At 44.5% G+C, this 22485-nt stretch overlaps 1 protein-coding gene across 7 annotated transcripts in view; it reads right to left on the bottom strand.

Annotated features, from left to right (window-relative positions):
- Nucleotides 1-528: 528 nt before the first annotated feature.
- Nucleotides 529-22485, bottom strand: part of KLHL29 (kelch like family member 29) — a 412753-nt gene continuing 390796 nt past the window's right edge. For all 7 annotated transcript variants that reach the window (XM_075750512.1, XM_075750509.1, XM_075750508.1 and 4 more), the window contains 2 exons: nt 14414-14558; nt 529-2901 (listed from right to left, as the gene is read on the bottom strand). In XM_075750512.1, the coding sequence (XP_075606627.1) occupies nt 2718-2901; nt 14414-14558 (329 nt within the window). In that variant the 3' untranslated portion in view covers nt 529-2717. The remainder of the gene's footprint in view (nt 2902-14413; nt 14559-22485) is intronic.

Raw genomic sequence — 22485 nt, forward strand, 5'->3', positions numbered from 1 at the left:
TGAAGCATCAAAGAAACCACGCGCAGTTGCGCTTAAGCGCTCCCTGAAAGATGTGTCCAGTGAGGTACAGAGCTCCCGCTCTGGATACGAAGGAATTTTGACCATCGGGCAAAAGTGGCTTTCATCTTCTAGACATCTCAGCAGCAGGGCAGTACAAATCCTAACTTTCATTTAAAACAAAACAAAAGCTGTTTATCAGTGTTTTTTTCAAGATAGTTTCCTACACTATCTTGAGCCCTTTTGTTCTTTACTTATTATTAAGTTTGGGAAAATAGATGAAGAAGAAACAGTCTTGCTGAATAAACTCTGAAATCCCTTCTAAGAATTTTTTCTGAAATAAGAGTGGAAGTGCTTTGGAATCTACTGAGCATTTAAGTATTAGCAATACACCTTTGGATTTGCAAGGGAAGCTAGTGGGGTGGAATGAACACATTTTCATCCGTGGGTGGGATGAAACCTGAAGTCACCGTTCATGCAGTGGTGTTTCTTGGTCAGCTGGGACAAAATTAATCCAATCTGGATGCTGAATCTAGATCTATAAATATATTTATTATAATATAACAAGAACTTAACAGTAAACATAAACTATATACAATACCATTACAGATAACCCTGTTTTTTTAATATTATTCACAGAAATAGCCAGTTTTGTTCCAGTGTGAGAAATGAAGAAATAAGCTAAACTGGAAATGTTGAATGTGTTTAGGTCTCGTTGACAGGTAGCACCTCCTTTGGAGGTAGACACACACCAACACTAAAATTAGTCCTGCCCCAGGCAGTTAGAAACTTGTGCTCCAATCTTTAGGTTCACACTTGCACCCTGTTTGACATAAATACTTTAAATGACATACTAGTATATAATTTTGTTGTGCTTATTATTATTTTTTTCTTTAAAGAATAAATAAAACAACTGCATAACAAAGGCTGGAACCTCACTGTCAAAATGAGAGACTTGAGTCACCCTATAGCTTGACTCAGCTGACTTGAGCACTTTTTCTTTAAATACTGCAAGATACAAATTTCATTTTTTTTCTTTTATTTTATAAACAGTTATTAATAAAATAAGATGATTAGCTAACCATCTGCATTGATTTCCCCAAAGCTGTAGGCAGACCTCCCTCAGTATAAAAAGGCTAGTGTATTTGGTATGAAATTCAACTAGATATTGACTGTAAGATCTCACCCACGCCCCATATAGGACCCTCCTTCTTGAATTACCGGCATGGCATTTGGGATTTGAGTCTGCAAAGGCAAGTATGGCAACTTTTTTCCCTCTACTTGGAAAGAAATCAGACAATCCTTAGCTTGGGGTTACTTCTTATATGTGAATTTTAAGATTCTTTCCCCGCGCCCTCTATGTTACCCGGTCCATCTCCCATTTGATCCTTTTATGTATAAATTTATAAAGAATTTCCACATCACAATGCTCTCTGGATAGACAATATTTTAATATATATAAAAATATAACCCCTGTGCTGTGCATATACTTACAACTCTACACAGTAATCACTGTAAGTCTCTTATACTGGGCTTAAGTCTACGTGTTTTTCTACCATGGGATTTAAACTCGTGTGTTTAAAATCTGTAAATAAGAGCAGTATAAGGTTTCCACCCCTATGGGAAAACTTGAAAAATAAAAGAAAATAAAATCTTCTCAGACTTTACATAAAAGATAGTGGTGTATATCCCAACGTAAGGAATTTTGGTTGAGAGCCAAAACCGAGCGCACAGCCACAACAGGAGGCATTTTCGCCGTTTGTTGGTTGAAACGTGGAAATCCCACACTACGCTGTGTTTTCACGTGATCCCAATCAGAAATGAAGAGCGGTTTTACCAGGAGGATACCTCTGGAATCGAAACTGTTTTCATTTTGCATTACAGGAATCGAGCACTGCCAAGTTCGCTCATTGGCAGAAACCGGGAGGGAAAGGACAGAAGCCTCCCCTCCCTGCCATGGGCATGGCCACACGCGCCCACACATATATCAACGGGAGCAGAAACTCATCCAGCCCAACAGACCTTTTTTTTTTTTTTTTTTTTTTTTTTTTATCATTTTACATGGAATTTATTACCAATGGCTATTCTTCTTCTCCCCAGTCCCCACCTCACCTCCCCCTCCCCCCCGGGCTCTGCTCTAGAGAACTGAAAGATTCGTTTGATCTGATGGAAGACTGACATCAACGTAAGCCATCTGTCACACAAGATTTCTCTCAGTCATTGGTATTGAAAAGCATGTATTTGTTAAAAACAAATGTAGGAATCAAAGTGGTAAGGACACTTTGACCTTTCAAATAGATTGATGCCTAAAGTGTAATAGTAAAACTAATCTGCATGGTTATTTTAAGAATCAAGCTTGAGCTCTAGAAGTAAAATGCAGATTTTTTTTTTTTTCTCCTCTCTTCCCCAGCTTAAAAAATATGTGAAATTCTATTGCACCTGGGTTGACCAAAAGCCGACGTCCAGAACAAGTGCCACTATAACATCTAGTGACACCCTCGTATTATTAAGTTACAATATCTTACATAGCACGGAGCTCTCTGCTCCTTGTTCACCAAAAGGTGAGGATGATTTTTCTACATTCAATGTAGACACTATTCAAGACTTTAGAGCAATATGTTCACTGGCTGGCTTTGCTGCTTTTGTTTCTTTAGTAGTAGTATTCTTCTTGCCCGCTTTCAACAGGTACAAACAGTTCTCCATCCAGCTCCTGGGTACCATCAGCCGCTCTGAATGTACTTCTTGATTACTACGCAGCCGTGTCGAAAAACAGGGCAGGGCATATTTGGTAGAAGTGTCCACGTATTTGTTTTAGGGTCGTAGGCTTCCATGTTTCCCAGGGCAGGTCCTTCGCTGCTAACGATCCCACCAGTGGCATAAATTTTTCCATCCAGAACCACAGCACTGCATTAAAAAAAAAAGTTCTAGTTAGTCGTCTTACCCAATAATTTTATTTTTAGGCTTACAACAAACCCAGTATTTTGTAACAAGGTGTAAACTATGGATACACCTTGCATTATCTCTATAAAGCTGCGTGGGTATTTCTCTTCCCTCTTCCTTTCTCTCTCCCCAAATTAATCCTTTTTGTGCTCCTGCCAGGTAGGTAAATGTTGTCTCTACTTTAAACAGCAAAATTTGTCCAAGTGAGACGTTTCTCCAGCCCACGTATGGCATCTGCAGCAAATGTGGCAGGACAACGTGTCCCGTAACACCATGCGCACGCAAATCAGTCCAAGCAATTTGAAGTCCCTGCCTCCTCGGGCAGTGTCAAACATAACCCCATGCTTCAAGTTACTCCTCTAATTATCAGTGAATGCTGCGAAGCGGGAGATAAAAACCCTCCAATAAATGCTCTGTTGCCTCAGCCCCTTCCATGGTTGCAGAGCCTGGAGGTCCTGTTGACTTTTCTCCTTGTGCACCCGGGAGCGGTGGTGTCCAAAGCCAACCCAGGGCACCCCAATCTGCTGGTTGGGGGACGTGCAGCTGAGGGATTGGCAGGGGAGCTGTATGCTGGCCTCAAAAGAAAACAAAAAACCCTTACTCTTTTTAAAAATGAAAATGTTCTACGTCAGACACCTCTTGCAAGTGTTTGACTTGCCAACATCTCTGGGGCTGGGCTAATCCAGTGGTCTGTAGGCCCTTGACAGGAGGGAGGGTGCATAGGTGTGAAAGGTATTAGAAAGATAAATTGCCCTTCAGCCTCATCTCTTCCTCCTCTCTCCTTCCTCTTAAGCCCTTGGCCTCTCCAGCAGTCGCGTGCAGGGCGTGACACTCACTTTGGGCTAATGAAGATGGACAACGAGGGGCTGGGCTCCATGTGTGTCTTTGGAAAGGGCAGAAGGATGACAGAGGCAGCTGGGCGGGAAAAGCCTATGCAGGGCTGCCATCTTCTCTGTGCTGCCATCCTGCTGTGTGTGGGGAAGCCAAAGGTGGGGGCAGCTCTACTTTTCATCTGCTGGGGAGCCCAGGTTGGCCCCCCAAATTTTAAAGATGCTGTTAAGCTGGGTAGGGCTGGCAGTGTTTTTTCTGGTGGTTGGGGTCCCTTCCCAGAACAGCCCGTAGATGGTTGTGTTGGGAAGAAAAAGGAAAACTCGGAGAGTGCGTACACACCAGAGAAAAAGAGGGAGAAGAAATGAGAAATTAATTGCAGCCAAGAAGGTGGCCTAGATCTAAGAATGTGGAGAAGGGTAGTAACCCTGTAGGCTGGGTAAAAGCAAAGTTATTCCTTCTGGCTAATTTTGGAGCAGAGGGAAGAAGAATAATGAAAAGTGATAAAAGGCAAAAGAGTGCGCTGGAAGACCCAGGATGAACTGAGACTAAAATGGCACTGACAAACCCACGTGTTTCTGAAGAACACAAAACTCCGATGTCCTTGTGGAGAAGCAGAGCCTGAGGTTAAAAATAAACCCACAATGACAACAGTGAGGACTCAAATAAGCCTAGTCCCTGGGTACTGCCAGGAAATAGGAAATAATGAGAATCTTGTCAAAATAACTGTTAATCTGAAAGGAGGAGGAAGGAGAGAGAGACTTGAAACACTTGATTAGAGCCTATCCACAAATCAGCAGGGCTGGATGATACACAGCCCAGGGTCCTGAGGGAGTTTGCTAATGAACTTACTGAACCACTGGTAATTATTTTTGAAACGTCAGGGAGAAATGGGGAAGAACGAAGACTTGAGTAAAGCAAGTGCCATCCTGAAAGACGGCACTGAAAGAGAACAAGCCACCTTGGAAGGAGCCGGAGCTGGCGGCGGAGAGGCACTGCCAGGCAGGGACTGCTCCCAGGGCTCAGGTCCCTTCGGCCACGAGGGAGCAGAGGTGCCAGGACCAGCCGACCCAGTGAATCAGACAAAAGCGCCAATTAAACCACAGTTTAGGACTTCAGATGCTTGTTGTGGGGTGGGAAGCCCCTCTCTGTACTGGAGCAAGTTACTACTGAAAAGCGAGAGAGGCTGGGAATTACAGCTTGCAACTACGGCTGGGGAGGCAGGTCCCATCCCACCCGAAACAGTCCTGATGTGGTGGAGGGGCTGCTGCAACCAGCCCGGTGAGAGTTTAGAAATGGGGGCCCTGGGGCAGCGGTTGCTGTTTGTGTTTCACTTGGTTTTCTTAATAATGAAGCTGAAGGAAATGGAAGCTTATTCGAATTGGGATATGCTTTGGGATGTGCCAAATGGAAGAGGGTCCGGTGCCAGAGATGGACTATGGTACGGAGTAGCTTTGCTGCCTTCGTTCTCTAATAAAATGCTGATCCGGTCATTAAAAAAGTGCCCCTACACAAGACTTGACCAAAGAAAAAAAAAAAGCAAGTGGATTAATTTAGCAATTTCATTGGGTGAAATACTTCACCCAACAAGTTTGTTTGAAGTTTGTTTGAAACCAAACAAACCCTCAAACAAAGAAGAAAAGATCCCCAAGAAAGATATGGCTGCAGAACTATCAATAATGAGTAATTAAAAGAAATGCTTGTATGGAGCCTGGGGCTTGTTCCATCAGTGCTGATGATCAAGGCCCACTGCTCATGAATGGCCTCAGCTAAGTTTTAATTTACTGGTGTAGCCTCACACCAGAATAGGAGAAGAGGACCTCAGCGGCTGTTACCACTGACAGCTGAGACCTGTCTAATACCTGCTGCTCATCACCCAAGGAGCCTGCTCTGCACAGAGTTTTTGCTCTGGAGGGGATGAAGGGGATGGACAGAGGGACGACCCTGTCTGAGACCTTTCCATCCATGCTGTAGGTGCACAGGAGCTGAGCAAGCACCAGCCCTTCCCAGCTGGCTGCGTGCCACCCAGCTGAAGTCTGGCCTCACGTGCCCCGTATCCCCTAAGGCGTCTAAACGGGACACAGGTGCTTTACAAATTCCTCTGTAGTCTCTCAGCTGCCCACATTTCTTCTATTACTAGAAGAAATTATTACTATTCTTCTCTGGGGCATGTTTAGTAGCAGCTACTCCAGGCCAGAGCTGGTGCCACCGCAGAGCAGCTGAGTAGCCAAGCACACCATCCTGAAACCATCTGGGTCTGTGTTTGTCCCCAGCCCATGCTCAGGACTAGGGGTTACAGCGGGTGGGCAGACATTGCTCTTCTTCTCCAGCACCTGGGCCACAGCACTGAAAGAAATTCCTGCCCAGCGACTGGGACGAGCAGCTCAATACCGTAGCCCCCCATCACGGAGCTAATGCGTTGGGGAAGAAACGGATGTTGAATTCCACCCTCTGTATGAATTTTAAATGGTGATTAGAGTAGCTTCTGCCCTCTCCGTGTGCAATTCCCATAGATAAGATTGGCAAAACACTCTGCTTGTGAGTCATGCCTGAGGTTAAGAAAAACAGCGAGCTGCTCCTGCTCTCGGGAAATAGGCAGCTCTAAGAACGCAGCTGGTACTTACGTGTGTAGGGGACTTTGGAGACATTCAGGCAACTCCGGGGCTAAAGCGGCAGGTAGGTACTTAAGATCAATTAGGAATTTAGTCCTAGATTGCTGCTACTTTGTGGTATTAGGACAATCACTGCTAATTTCAGGGACCTCAGGGAATAGGAAACTCAAGTGGGCTCTAAAACCTTGAGGAAAGTGATTGGAAAGGACTATGCTCATTGCTTGCTCTTCATTACTGTGACAATATTTCTTTTCTCTCCTCCCTTCCATCCTATCAGCTGTAAAAACATCGTTACCAAGGCTGACGTACAAAGAAAGAAATAATTACAATAATTAGGATGTGAGTTTATTGCTCGGTGCCATTAATCCTGAGAGATAAAATGATTACAGGCTGTCACAGCCTGGGAAGGAAGGAAGCTCCGTGCCGCAGAGCCGCGCTGCGGGGACACAAACCCTCTGGCAGCTTTGGGACCAGCGACCTCCCCAGCTAAGGAGCAGCCGGACCTCCATCTCTCCAGCAGCACGTGCGGGGTGAAGGTAATTGGCATTGAAATGGAGGTCACTTCATCCACTCCTTCCAGGAAAATACATTTCAGCATTTTGCAAATTATTACCCGGCAGGCTAACGACCCTGCTTTCTACTCCTCTGGTAATTACTGCCGTTTACTAGAGAGGCTTCACCTATAGCCCTGCAGCCAAGTCACCCGAGGAGCCAGGGCGTCCTTGATTGCCCAAACCACGAGCAGTGTCAGGAGATCACGGTGTGACTGTCCCCCGACACTGCCACTGCTAGTCAGGTCCATCTGCTGACCTCCACAAAGCTATGAATCACGCGCCCAAGAAAATCCCAACAAGGTTGAGGTGTGCCAAGGCCTGGTGATTATATGGAGATGAAACCTCTCCTGGTGACTTCTACTCATTGCCCCTTGTCTTCTTCATGTGGCTCCTTGTGAAGAGAGAGCCTTTATCTTCTTGGTAGCCACCCTTTAAGTGCTATCATACTGTGTGAGCCTTCTCTTCTCCAGGGAGAAGGGAGCTAACTCCTTCAGCCTTTCCTTGTAGGACAGGCTCTCCAGCCCTTCGATCCTCTTTGTGGCCCTCCTTTGGACCCTCTCCAGTCCGTCTGTATCTTTTTTGAACTCTGGGGACCAAAACTGAACATAGTAATCCAGGTGCAGCCTTACAAGTGCTGAGCAGAGTGGGATGATCACATCTCTGTCTCTGCTAGTAATGCCCCTGCAGTTGCAGCCTAGGATCTGATTTCCCTTTGTTGCTGTGTTTGACTTTGGATTGCTTTTTAATGAACTTTTTAATCACACGTAAGCAAACCTATCTGTTCTCCAGCTCAGGTGTGGAGCACCAGGGCTCAGCACACACGAGCTGGTGGTGCTTTCAGCTGGGGTCCTGCTCAGGCAGCTCAGCCTTGCTTGGTGGCCACCTTCCCACCAAGAGTGGTATAGACCACCCCCCCCTCCCCCATTTTTGATTCAAAAATGTCATATACTGAAAGTCTCCTGATGGGCAGTAATTTGGAAGCAACCCGAAGCAGAGAATGTCAGCGCCTCTTTTCTGTGGTGTTTGAGGCCAAGTGCCTGGGAGCTCCTGCTCCAGCCCTTCTCTCTCCCAGCTGTGATGGCTAGACATAGCACCGAGCAGTGGGACTACCAGCAAAGTTTGTTCATTTTGATTATTATTATTTTAAAATTTCCTGCTTAGTCCTAAAGATCACATCAGTCTTATCAGGAAATTTAAAAAAAAGAAAAAAAAAATTCCTACATTGTAATGTCTAGGGTTCTAAAAGAGATTTGAAACAGCTGAATTAGCATGTTGTTTTGATTCCCTGAAACTTAATATCTTCTGAGTCCACAAACAAAGCTCTTCTCCCTCCTCATTCCTGCCTATGCATGCACACACGCTCACTAATTTATTTGGAGCAGTTCCATAAAGTTTATTAAATATTATCACTTAGATAGACACAGAATCTGCTTATAAGAAAAAAAAAAAATCCCTGAATTTATTAGTGGATGAATTTCCTTCCTGCCCTAAGATTTCAAGAGGGCTTTACTGGAGGTGGAACTGAACGATGCTCCTCAACTGGGTTGAGTAAGCGCTAGGGTAAGAGAAGCCTGCCAGGGAACCGGCGACGGCGGGAAGTGGCTCTCCGCGGCGCCAGGCAGAGCCGCAAGCACCCCATAAGCTTTTGCTTAAACCGGGGACCTTTTAGTGAAGCCTGCATGGTGGTGGTCACCGCTGAAGTGAAAGGCATCGCCGCTGTCTCCGTGGGAGCCAAAGTGTTGTCCTGAGTTTGGTAGTGGTGCTGACAACCTGCGTGGTTGGTTGCAGCCGGGTTGTGTTTGAGGGAGCTCGGGCTCGGGTGGCCGTGTTGTGCTGCCAGAGGTGTCATCTTTACAATGCGATGGATAAACGAGGGTCCAGATTAGTCATGGTCAGTTAGGAGGATATCATGCCACTTCTTGGAGCGGGATCATTAGTGTGGGTGTTTTGGCCAAGCTCCAGTTATATTCTCCCCTACTCCGTGAGCACTTCCCCTTGCTAATGATCCGAAACCATCATGTGGCATCGGTACTCGTTGCTGAAAACCAGCAATGTTTTACTCCAAAGTCCGTCGCACATCAGTAACGGCCCGAGTGCTCTGTCTGTATCAGTTCCGCTTTAATGCACACCAAAATCCTTCACGTCATAAGCTGCTACAGAAATTACTGCTGTTAGTCTGGTGTGGCAGTTCTCATCTGCTGTCCGTGGAGCACGGTCCCAGCCATGTGTCTCCTTCCAGATATGCTTGAAGATTTCGGTTTTCCCTTCTGGACCACAAACACTTCCAGCTGCAAACGCTGCCTGCTGAACAGACCTGCCTTTACATCTGCGGGCTCGAGAAGCGCGAGGCCATTAAGGAAGCGTGCTCTGTAATAGCTTCGTCTGGGAATATCCGTCCAAACAGGCTGCGCTCTAACCCCTTCCAGTGCCTGGAGTTACCATGAACTTTGCAACGAGGAAAGGAATCAGGTGGGGGAGTCTGTGGCTGGTGCTGTACATTAGCAAAGCCTAGTCGTTAAGTCACCATGCTTCGCTGTTCAAGAACAAGGGCTTATTTAAAAAGAGGAGGGAAAAACAAAATAGAAAAAAATAAATCCACAAACCGATCCTGTTTTTGTGCTGTACAGCTCTAGTCGAAGTTTTATTAAAGATTTCCATTTGGCAGAACCATGTAATAAATCTTACTGGTTAACAGTCAGAGAAGGAGGAAGAAAATGCTTTCCTGGTGTCTGCTGGGAATTGCTGGTACTAAATTAGCTGCTCTGGAATTATTGCTGGCACCATCACGCTGCCGCTCTTGCCCCGTGGAGGCTCTCTGTAGCACACGCTTGTTTGCACGCCGCCTGCATCCTAAGCAAGCAGAATATGGAATTTTTAATCATGCACAGAAACGCATTCATTTTTTTTCCTCGTGGAAAAATAAACCCTTGAAGGGCATTGCGGGAGGGGAGAGCACCCGTCCGCAAAGGGGGGACGCTCCAGCGCCGGCGGGGATGGATGTCTTTGCAAGTCCTTCTGGAGCGGGGTGTCCGGCAGAGCGAGGAGTGATCGTCCCAGCTCCTCATCCCCGTCGGCCGCTGTCTGCCGCCTCCAGGGATCCCACAAGTGAACAGGGGCTGCCATACCGAGATGGGGTCCATGTGGCAAACAGGACACGCTTGTCTGACGTTTGGGAAATGTCAAATATTTCCCTCACCCTCACACATGGCGTGGAAGATGTTCAAGACCTGCGTGTGAACTCTCAGTGAATTTTAAAATGCTTCAGGTCTATTACAGCTCCTTGCCCATTTGGCGCCGTCCCTCAAAGGGTTAATTCTAGGTCAACACGAATTTCTTACTGGCTTCCATCAGGCCGGCCTTAATCTGAAAATGATGCTCAAGTTGCTCTTCTGTTGATTGTGAGCTGGAGACCTGAACCATTTATTTTTCATTTTTCATTAAAAGTAATTTAACTTGATATTAAAGCCATTTGAATGAACCTTTAATTTTTCACACACGGGGAATTTCACACACATTTCTTTTCCCTGTGCTCAAAGCCATCACACTCCCTTGTCACTAACATGTAGAAACAGTGCAGATAAAAATAAAAATGATGCGGTCAAGGTTTTTCCCAGCAAATTCGGTATCGAGTGATTCCTGGTGAGAGGAGATCAATAGCATGCAGTTAATTTTTAAGTTGTTTATGTTGCTGCTCTTAAACCATGTTTTTTGTGATCCATGCTAATGAGTAGAACGAGGATTTTATAGATTCATAGACTGAGGTCAGAAGAGATCTCTGTGCTTAGTTAATCCGAGCTTGTGTACACGCAGGCGATGGACTCTTCCCCAGGCAGCATCTCTCTTGGAAATGTATCTAATCTCCTTTTAAAAACACGGAGTGTTGGTGAGTTCGCCCCCTCCCTTGCTGATTCTCTGTTTAATTATCCTTGCTGTGGGGAAAGTGCCTCACTTCAAGGCTGAGATGTGTAACTTGACTTTCTAGCCCTCGTAACCTGGTACGCCTTTGTCTGAGAGACTGAAAGCTTTTCCACTTGCTCCCAGTGATCAAGTCACCTCTCAGCCTTTCTTTGATAAACTCCTTAAATTTCATGTCAAAGATTGGATTTGCAACCTGGGGTCATTTTTGCAGCTTTCCTTTGAACTTCTGCTGATATTTCCACATGTTGATGCGTGGACCCAAGACCTGCATTCATCTCACCAACGCCGTACGCAGCAGCACTCTCTCTTCCCAGCTTCAACTTGTTTTCATTTCGGTGTTAGCGCTCATGTTATATAGCCAATATTGCATTGACCTTTTATCCACCGCATTGCGATGAGAGCTCATGTTGTGTAGCTCGGAGTGGCCTCCTTTATGTCCTCCTCTCAGTGCCTGATTTCTAAGGGGAGGAGGGCTGCTATGACTGTGCTTCCTCCATCTATTACTTTGCATTTAAAATACCGCTGCTAGCTTGAGACCGTCTAACTGAGACATGCAGATAACTGCCTAAAATAGCTCCTTCTGTAATATTTTTTACCCACCAAGTGTTATGCCACCTGCAGCCTTTACCAGGGGAGATTTTTCTATTACCTGGATTGTTGGTAGATATATTACATGGCATTGAAGAGGAATCAGTGCTTGCTACCGGTGGCTTTGCTCAATGATATCTCCTCATTAACAACTACATTTTGAGATCTGTCAGCGAAGCAGATTTAATCTCTCTAATGCGTGCCTTGTTAATTCCATATAATACCAGCCAAATACCTTGGAGAAATCACAGTATATTATAGCATCGCAGTTGGCTTTAGCTGCCAGGCATGTGTTATTAAAAAACAAAACAAAAGGACACAGTTTTCCCCCCAAAAAGCAAAAGACAACAGGTTGGTTTAACAAGACCCATTTTCCAGGAAAGCACATTGATTGCTGTTCATTATATTATTAGCGTCTAGTTATTTGTTGATGAAATCCCAAATTAACCACTCTGGCATTTTGCAGAGGACCAACATGAGGCTAAGTGAGGCCACTTAGCCTGATGTTGGTACTTTGCAAAATTAATTGCTGCACTAAAATTCTCCCTTTCACCTTTTCAAAATACGGAAACACTTTGGCAGTGCCCTGAGCCATCCTGAACTGTAAGAGTTATTAAAAATCAACATTAGTGGTGCAATCAGCTTCTCAGCGAAGTCTCTAAAGACGGCTATGTCTAAGACAGCTGGATTGCCTGGTTTGAGAACTTAATTTCTGAGTTCACATCTTTCCTTGCTGCCAACAGCGACCGCTTTTGGTCCCTCACAGCAGAATATAGAACCAAACCCTCCTGCTCCCTTCCAAATACAGATGAGAAACATCCATCTGATCAGTCTGTTACACTTTGCTCCCTCATCAGCAATGGTTTTATAACTGATTCAAATTACAAATTCGATCCCAAAAGGTTTGAAGTGCCTTTCTTTTCACTCCTGTTAGCCCTTAGTACTTCACTGGTGCCCTCAGCCTCCTGGAGCAGCAGCCAGTTTTTAACCTACTGGTTACTGCTAACCTCCCTATTTCCATACATACTGATTTATTTAGTTTTTGTCATAGGTTTTGCATCTCCTTTTGGCTGAAATATTTTTCCTTGACGGTTTCCCAGCACATTTAAGAATTTTTGAAATTGTGCCTTTTTTGGCATCCAGTTGGGACGTACTGAAATATTCTTTTTTTTGGTGACTCTCCCACTATAAATGCAGGTTTCCAGTCCACTGTTGCTTTAGGCTTTAGAAAAAAATGTCATATAAAAGTTTGAAGTTACTTTTTACTGACGGGTGTCATATTCTACTTAAGCAAAGGCAGTTTACTATGGTGCCTAAGCAGCAGCTAATATTTAGGTCACCGGTTTACTCTCCTTGGTCCCTCACAAGGTGTCCCACCGGATTCCCTTCTGCAGGGTGCAGAGCAAAGCATCCCTTCACATTAGAAACCTTGGGAAGTTTTCGGGTGAGATGCTCAGCCAGCAGCCCTTGGTTGAAATCACCATGGCTATGCAATTTCTCCTGTAGTGTATTCCAGATAATTAACAGATTTTTTTTGTTATGTTTTACAAAACAGAAATGTTCAAAGAGCAGTTCATCCCTCTCTATGGGACGATGCAGGGATGTATCAAATGTGCAAGTCCCTCGTGTTTTATTTTACTGGCTAGGGCTCTAATTCTGAGCTGCATCGTATGCTTTATTTCTGGTTTTCAGGAGAAAAATATCATTAGCAGCTGTCTGAGCACTGCAGGCTCCTCCTCATCCTGCTTTGCCTGCTGCTAAAGTAGAAGACTTGACCTTAGTGCAGGATGCACATGGCTTCAGCTGCCCGGGATGGAGCCGGCTGCTCCGACACCTTTATTTACAATAAAATATGCTTCAGCAGCCAAGAGAGGGCGCTCCTTAAATTAATAAAAGGGAAAAAAAACGAGAAACCCCCCCAAAAACAGCAAAAAAAAGGAGAAACTGAGCATGCTTTCTTAAAACGCGATTTTCTCATCTGCACCAAAGTAAAAGGTCAAATGCAGCAAGGTAAATCACGGAGGTGTTTTTCAGCCATAGGATGTGGCCTGGGGAGATCCCTGAGGCAAGGAGCAGAGCTGTGGGCTGAGCGTTTGGGAGATGCGGGTCCGTTGTGGGCCCAGCTCTGCCCCATCGATGCTATTCCTCCCACCCCAGCCGCTGTTTTACTCAGGTGCTCGCCTGGAACAATCCCTCTGCCCTGGTTTTGCTCAGTGCCTCGAGACACTCCTGCACTGGATATCGAAAATAAACTCTCACCCAGCACCCCCGGCAGCATTTGAGGACCAGTGATGGCTTTTCCCCGTGAAACCAATAGCTCGGCCAGTCCCCAGCACGGGGATCTGCTCCGTGAGGGGCTGGCACTGTATAGAGCCTGGAACAAGCCCGTCTTTCTGTAACGGCCACGTAAGACTTTTTAAAAGCCCTTTAAGTTCTGCCAGTACCTGTGATGGGTGCCAAGTTTTATTTTTGTCAGCCAGTTCGGGAAGTTTGTTAAACCCGTGATTGGGATCAGGGAAGCGAGCCCAAAAAGCAATCAAAAGCACATAATAAATAATAATTATTATCAGTGTCTGGTGCTTACTCAGTACTTTTTTTTTCTTTCAAGGATCTTTTAGCTAGTTAGCAAAAACATGTTCCACATTACGGTGGTCTCTCCTACAGCAGGCATTTATCATCCTCCGGTTACACATGGCAAACTGAGGAAAACATCATTCCTGTAATCTGCTGGAGGAGCCCAACTCATGTCCCTCCCCACAATACATCGTGCCTGAAGGTGAAGAGACACATGACCCATAGCAGGGTCCTGGATGTGCACTTTTGGGAAATCCCTGACACACAAAAAAGAGATGAGGAACCCCCCCAGGTGGTACAGACCTCCATTCCCCTCTCCCCTTCACTGTTAGGTAGCATTAGCTTATTTATCAGCAAAAAATGTTAAGGCACCAGTAATTGAGTTTTAATGGTTTTTCTCACCTGCAGAACTGCCTGGAGTGGTTCATGTTGGGACCTGCTTTAATATTGCCTTTCTCTGGGTCATAGATGGTGGTTGCTCGTGCATAAGCTCCTCCAAGAATAAAGATGAACCCATTGAGAGTGACTGCAGGAGCATATTTGTTATCTGTCAATGGAAAGCAACACTGAGATCAGTTTTAGGCTCAGGTTCGGAGACTGTTTTTTTATTTATACATTCCCCTTATTTATAGATAAATCACGTTTCTCTAAACCTCCAAGGCTAGGGAAAGAAAAATGAGGAAACCTTTCCTGGTTTTGTTCTTCTCTCTCCAAGTTCTCAAAGGCACTTTTAAAGTTCATCAGTCCTTCATCCCCCAGTACGCACCTCCCTCTAAACTGGTAAAAGTACAATTATCCTCTCCTGAAGCCTAATGGAGTCACCGTGAAAGCTCCACTCTTACACATGAAATTAAGATGTCAAGTTGTTTCAGAATTTTGAATTGCTGCAAATTTTAACTCAGATGCTTCCCATGCCTGTGCAGCAGCTAAGTACAGAAGAAACCCACAGCACAGAGACACCCTTAATAATATCCAGTAGTTGATTCTCTTTTGTATTCTGCTTTTGCTTGTGGGAAGGTCAACCACATAATCCAGAAGACTTTCTGAGACCCGACTTTTTTTTTTCCCCCCTTCACCTGTCTCATAAATTCACCTGCACTTTTATTTTCCGACGTGTGAAGTTCCTCCAAGTGGTGTTGTGCTTTAACAATGAAGTCTGTGAAGTTGGGGTTTGAAATTAAACAAATCCCTTATCCTAAGTCACGTTCAATTGGAGTTTTCAAGAATGCTTTAAAACTCTTGTCTTAGCTGCACCATTATTAGAAATATTGGTAAAAGTAACCATAAATTATCAAATAAAATAATTCTAATTTAATTAGCTGACTTGTCCCGTATGCTGCTAGCACGCCATATGCACATTACTAAATATGAGCCAGTTGGGCTGAAATTTCTCACGATGGTGTCTGTCTTGATGCGATACAGTTTTTTTAATCAACATTTCAGTGAAACCAATCAGCAGTGTCTGGGAACAAAAGATGGGAAAATACATTGCTTTATTTGAGTAAAAATAAGCCTTACAACCAGTTTGCTAAGAAGCAAGAGCCTAAGTCCTTTGAAGTGTGAAGCCTGGGTGGCTACCCTGGCATCAGGGGACACTTATAAAAATTATCCATATGTAGCTATATATTAAAACTTCTCCAAAAAATCTGCATTTTTATATAATCAGAAAAGGTTGATCCTCTTCCGTCTCCAGGAGAGAATCAGCCTGGACACAGTCCTGCCGGCTTCAGCCCCTGCAACCCTCCTCCCGAGTGCAGGCAGTGCTGGAGAGGAGATGCGATATCATCTTTACTACACTCTTACATCTCTCCTAACAGCCTTTCCATAACGTTGAAGGGGTCTGTATGTTCCTCCCAGATCTATAACACTATGACTGTGTCCTTTTACGAACACAGAAAGAGATGGGCTTAAAGCCATCGGCATTTGCTTACCTCTTGCATAGCTGGCGTTGTAACCCTGAGGTTCTTGTAAACCCACCTTATTCCATTAAATGTTTAATAAGCGACTTAATTTGATATGAGTTTAGCAAAAGCTGATGAACATCTCCAGAAGACAGGTAATTGCCTTAACTGGGGTTTGAACTGGTTAAACTGGAAGAAAAATAATGGGTTTTTTGGTGTCTGCTTCTCTTCCAGCATGGCCATGGGGTGGTCTGGCTCAGTTCATCTCACCCCACGTTGGTGCGTGCCCAGGGGTGCAGCACCCGGCATGAAAACAGACAAAACATGTTATGGGTTAAAATTGGGCTCCTATTACCCTGAGTATCTACAGGCATATGTCAAAAAACTACGGATGTATTAGGAAAATGTCACTGATCCTTGGGAACAGATGGGAAGAAACTAATTCATCCAGAAAATAGAACAAGGAGTATTCAGTTTCTTCTCAGTGCCACTAAGCCACTGTAATTCATCAGAAAGACTTATCTGTCCTAACAACCCGTCTCGCATCCCTTTCCAAATCAGACTTGCATATGTGACATTTTTTCCAGTTAAGACACTCATCAGAAATTTTCCATATTTAATTATCACATCTTCCTGTTTTTTTTTCTCTCTTCGACTAGCACTATTTTGCAGGATAATGAAACTCTCGCATAAAAAAAAGAACTCAGGTCCCAAACCTCACAGGGAAATTATTTGGGGCTCCCTCAAGGCAGAAACAGCGACTTCTCAGGAGACTGAATCACTGGCTTCACATTCCTTTTTGTTAAAGTAAGAGAGGGAAACCCCTTGGTTATTTTTACAATGACTTTTTTTTTTTCTTTTCAAATGGCAGACAGTCTGATATTCTTTTTCTTTCTTTTTAAGAGGCAATCGTGTTTGATTCTCATCTATTTTTTCAATACATCACCTATCCGTTGTCTTTTTACTGCTTTTGGCTTTAGCTACAATTTCATAAATTAGTACAAAGTAAGCTTAAGATACGGAGAAACCTCTGCTGTTTCTTTCAGGAAGGGAGAAGTTCACAGCAGTCTCCTGATCCTGATGAAGATACGGCAGAAAGACACGAGGGACACCCCTCCAGAGACAGGTAGAAAGAAAACAGTGGGGTTTATTTTTGTTTTGTTACCATGGAGGCAGAAAACGTTCACAGACACAGGGAGCTTGGAAAACTCAAGCCATCATTCCTGTTACTTAGGTGTGGATGACCACCTTCAGTTTTTAACCTTACTTCATCCCAGGTGCTACCCACACTCCTCCCTTGCTGTTGTCCTTCCCAGGGCTCAGTAACCTCATGCAAACACTCAGGAGACTCCAACTTCCGTCGCTGCTCTAAGTCCTTAACATGCTCATGGTGCAAGGTGGTTGGTTGGGGAGCCTCATTTTGCAAAAGCACGTTCTGGCTGGGCGCTTTGGTCACTGCTACTGGGCACAAACATGAGCTCCCACGGGTCAGAGGGACATTGGGTATTTCAAATACCTCCTGCTGGAGGAAAAAAAAAGAAAGGGGAGAGGAAGCATGGAAACACAAAACCAGCCTCCTTCCCCCTCCAAAATTCAAGTGTTGGAGCTGTTGGATATAGTAATCCGTTTCAGGCTGGAAAATCTTAAATGGGATTTGTCCAGGACAGCAAGCACACTTGAGATTAAAAGGCACAATAAATGTAAAGGAAATAATAGATAAAAGGTACTCTTCTCTCTGAGTGGATAACATCATAACATCATTCTCCTTTGCTGTTGCTGTAGGAAAATATGCAAGTATTTCTATTCTAGCGACAGGTCGTTGCGGGAAGGGGCATGCACTCAATGCCAACCCTTGAGCCGGGGGCGTACTTCACAGGGGGTTGATAATTTAACCCACGGGTGTGCTCCTCACTTAGTAACGACAGCGTGCTGTCTGTGATGTGTCTCGTGGCTCTCGTATCTCTCAGTACATTACATGGTCAAGTAGCACAGTTCTGCTTTCCCTTCCACGATTGCCTAAAGATCTTACATTGCCTTCCAGTAAAGCACTCGGTCAGAGCCTGAAGTGGCATTAAAATGAATGGCAGCAGCACTTCATATGGAAACAGGTTATTAAAACCAAGCTAGTCAAACATTTTTATCAGGAGGAAGAAATGTGGGCATGCCACCAGTCCAAATATAATGCCAACCAAAGGGTGTCCCTGCAGGCACGGGTGGCTGGCGGGGGGGTTGATGCACATGATGAAGCAGATGATTGGAGAAAGGAGACTAGTTAATAGAAACTAAATCTATTTTAATAGTAAGCGCCTCTTCCCCTCCCTGAATACTATGCAGACAAGCTCAAGAATGACATAGTAAAGGGTAAGATAACATCCCTCAGCCGCCGGGAGACTGCAGTCTGATCCTTAACATAGCTTGTGAGGCCAAGGTGCAGATACTGCAATTAACAGCAGCGTCTCAGATGTCAGCGCTCCTGGCACGGTGCTCTCCTGCCAGCTGATTCCTCCTAACTACACAACAGTCCAATGGTTTTCCCAATGATCTTCGAGCAAACCCTCCTCAGAGACCCCAAAGTTGATCCTCTTCAATTGTGAACACCGTATTTTGTGTGTCTGGCGGGGATCACTCGTGCCATCGTGGGGCAGTTTCAGCATCACATTTATGGGCAAAATGTTGATGAACTGAAGAGAGTCAGAAAAAGCATGGCCACTGAGATGAAGTGGAGCTAGGAAGTGAAGGGGAGGACATCTGATGAAAGGCAAACACAAGAGTACTGACTTTGCTGGGTAGAGGACAGAGTAAGTATGTGGAGGGGTGACGCATCAAGGAGTGGAAAAACCAGTTCCATATCCTCCATTCAGAATTGTTTTTTCCACTCAAGGAGAGATGGGTGAGGCAAAGGAAAGTAAAATTCAAGGTTGCAAGTGGGAAAAACACTAAGAACTAGTCATGGGAAGAAAAATACATTAAAGGATGAGATGAAACACTCATTACTTTGAGACTTCTAGGTGAGAGCTGGCCAACCTGACACAGTTACCGAACTATTGGCCTTGGGGAGAGGGACAGGCCAAGACACACACCTGATTTTTTCTAGTAAAGTCCAAAAATAAATCAATGGGAATGATTATGCATTTTAACCAAAATAAGCCATGGAACAGTGCAGTAAAAATGCACAGATGCTGCTAATGCCATTTTCCAGATATTTCTTGCATTCTTAGCTCTCTCTGTTTGTTCCACTTTTTGATTGGACATATGACTGCAGGACTAAACGGTATGGTTAGGAACTAAATATTTGGATTAGAAACCAGAAATGCTCATAGATTTTTGACTTCTGTGTTCCCATAATTCTCACCAGATTTGAAAATTTAAGAGTGGTGATGATTAAACACTGTTTTTCTTACAATCCAGAAACATTAATAAAAACTTGTAATTTCACCGATACAGACACTGACTGTTCAAGGTATCAAAAAAAGGTCTATTTTAGTGCCCTGGCATGAAGGCACAAAGTGAACTAAAAGGCAGTGACAAGATAATTAAGTTTACTTACAATCATTGACTTCAGCATGTCTATGGCCATCTTGTTAAATGAGACAAACCACAGGAAGCTGGGCATGAAATACATTTTTAGCAGAGCTATATAGGACAGCCTGGCAAGAAATGGAAAAGCAGGTGCTGCAAGTATGTAGCCCTTTCATTTACTTTTGTAGGACACTGGCTCAACACCAGCAAACTTCTTAGAGCTCAAAACACAAAAAGGGGATGTGCAAGGTGGGTTATCAAAAAACATGCAATGTGAAAGCCCTGGGAAACTCCAGTAACATCAAGCTGGGGGCTGTGCTGCTGCAGGAACATCTGCTGGCTCCAAAGGTGGGGAAGATGGAGGCGAGGCAAAGGACGGGACACTGAGAAAGACCCTCTCCAAACACGGATGTGTGTAATCAACACCTGCCCAAAGACTATCAAAGTATTCATGTGTAACGTGTTGGTGGGCCTAGTGTCCTACCTACTGCATGCAGGCATCCATGTCCCAACACGTCCTGGTAGGTGAAGGCTAAAGAATAAATAGAAACTGGCAGTGAATTCACTGTTTATTCCTAGGAGAAATCCAAGCAGAAGAGAGCAGGGGCTGAGCTGCATGGATGTGCTGTTGGTCCCCACTCTGTACGTCCTCTGCACAGACAGGGTGTCAGTATCTAGCCTGCTTCACCTCCCTTCAGATTAGCCACAAAATGACTGCCGCCCCCACCCCCCCTTGCCATGGCTGATACCAGTGTTGCCTTGGGTCAGGCTGGCACACGATGCTTTGGAAGAGATGGACCTGTTGGGTTCAAATGCCTGCCATGCTGTGTTCAACTCGCTATCATAAAATACCACAGTGAATTGAAACAGGTATGATTGGTCTAAAAACCTCCACAGACCTCGGCTACTTTCAACATGTGCATCTGCAGTTGCATATCTGAGCATGCTTGAAGTGTTTTTAAATAATCCATTGTCCTATCTGAGGTCAAACAGGTTTCACTGATCACTGGGGTGACCTTAACCAACACAACTTGCCGTCAAGATGTCTCAGTTGACTTAGCTCAGAGAGACACCTTAAGAATTCACAAATCAACAGAAAAAGGCTCTGAGGCTGTCAAAGGCACCCCAGCACTGATCGTACCAGCATTTATCTCGGCTCCATTTTGTAAAAAGTACCCCAAGACTCCTTCTATTCCCTCTTTGTTTTAGATAAATGTTGACTGTACCGCACTTGGCATAGCATCCAGTTCTTGAGGGATACTTTACAAACACAGGTGATACTACGGTTCTTGCAGAGCTGGAGAAATTAAAGTATATTTCCAGTATTCCCACAGCCTGTTAGATGATCAGGCATCACATCAGTTCAGTTTCCCAGACATTCTCCACCGGGGTGCAATTTTTCAGGCTCTGTGTTATTTTACTTTATTTGCAAATAAATTGATTTTATACATTTCCCAACAAAGACACACAGCAACTCTGCATTTCATCATGTATTTTATGCCTTCAGCTTAACTAATTAACTTTGCTTACACCAAAATATAAATACCATCTATTACCTTCACCGATGTCTTTCATGTATTTTTGTTAGGAAATAACAGTACGTGTCCATTAGAACAATGGATGACAAACCCAACTCTGGATGGTTTGGATGATTTTTTTCCAAGCACGCGTGGTGTTGATGCCTGCTAGACAGTATAACAAGCTCAGGGAATGATTTCTTAGCTCCTATGGCACTTGTACTATTTTGGTAAGGAAAAGGAATACCTCTTTGCATAATGCATTTATTTTTGCAATACACTCTGAGCACAGGAAAACCTCATACTGTCAGTCGGTGGATTAAATGAACAGCAGCAGCTGGAGCCATGTGATGGAAAAAGCCAGGCAATAGGGTTGTTTGCACCGCTGTATTACATAAACATGACTTTTGCCGGTTAACGCCCTCCCGCTGGGCGCTTCATGTTGCATCATATGCATGTCATGTTATGTTAGGCTGGACACAAACAGCAGCAAGGGAGTCGGAAAGCAGCAGCACTGGCTGCACAGGGGAGGCTACAGCCGTGGCTGTACCAACTCCTCATGACCTGATCTAATAATGATTGTAACAAGCTGTAATAAGAAGAGCAGCTTATTTTAGCTTTCTGACTATGTTTAGGCCTTACCTGAATACCTTAGAACTGTACTTCTGTAATTTATTACTGGCTACTCCTATTGCTCTACCAGGCTCAATACTGAGACCATGATTCTTTTTAAATGAAACACCTTGTGTCACAGTTTCAATGTGACTAAGAGGTTCAGGATGGTGGAACACTGGAGCAGGTTGCCCAGAGAGGTGGTAGATGCCCCATCCCTGGAAACATTCAAGGTCAGGTTGGATGAGGCTTTGAGCAATCTGATCTAGTTGAAGATGTCCCTGCTTATTGCAGGGGGTTGGACTAGATGATTTTGAAAGTTCCCTTCCAACCCAAACCACTCTATGATGCTACGATTTTATGATTCTAGGATGCAAAAGCAAGTCAACCCAAAGCAGCTTCTCTGTGATGACTGTATAAGCGCTGTTTCTTTGAGCACCTTACAGCCAGACAGAAGGCTGCCCACAGCCACCCAGCACCGAGCAGGTGGCCCAGGTTGGCTGTCACCCTGCAGTAACATCCTCATGAAGCTGAACGCTAAACCTCATTTCCAAAAGCAGTCTAAACACTCAGGGTGCAAATTGCCATGGAAAGCAAATAAGTTGCAATCTTCTGAACACCATCTTAACTTTGGAAGGAAGTCTGCACATATGATGTTGGCTTGTACGTTGGAAAGTTTGGCCTCTTGTCTTCCTCTTTATTCTGTAAAATGTTTGGTGAGCTCGACGACATCACAAACCAATAAACACAGTTTTAATAATCTACATGTCTCGATTTCAGCCTCTGAAGCACATATGCTTTTGGACACCACTGATAAATCCCTGTTAAGAATGACTGCCATTTCCCACAGGACAGGCGGCACTCTAACAAAGCCAGGAGTAATAATCCATTAACTGAGTGGTGGTGTAAAACTGCATGGAGCGAC

The sequence above is a fragment of the Balearica regulorum genome, chromosome 3 (genome assembly GCF_011004875.1).
Source record: "Balearica regulorum gibbericeps isolate bBalReg1 chromosome 3, bBalReg1.pri, whole genome shotgun sequence".
In the NCBI taxonomy this organism is placed as follows: Eukaryota; Metazoa; Chordata; class Aves; order Gruiformes; family Gruidae; genus Balearica; species Balearica regulorum.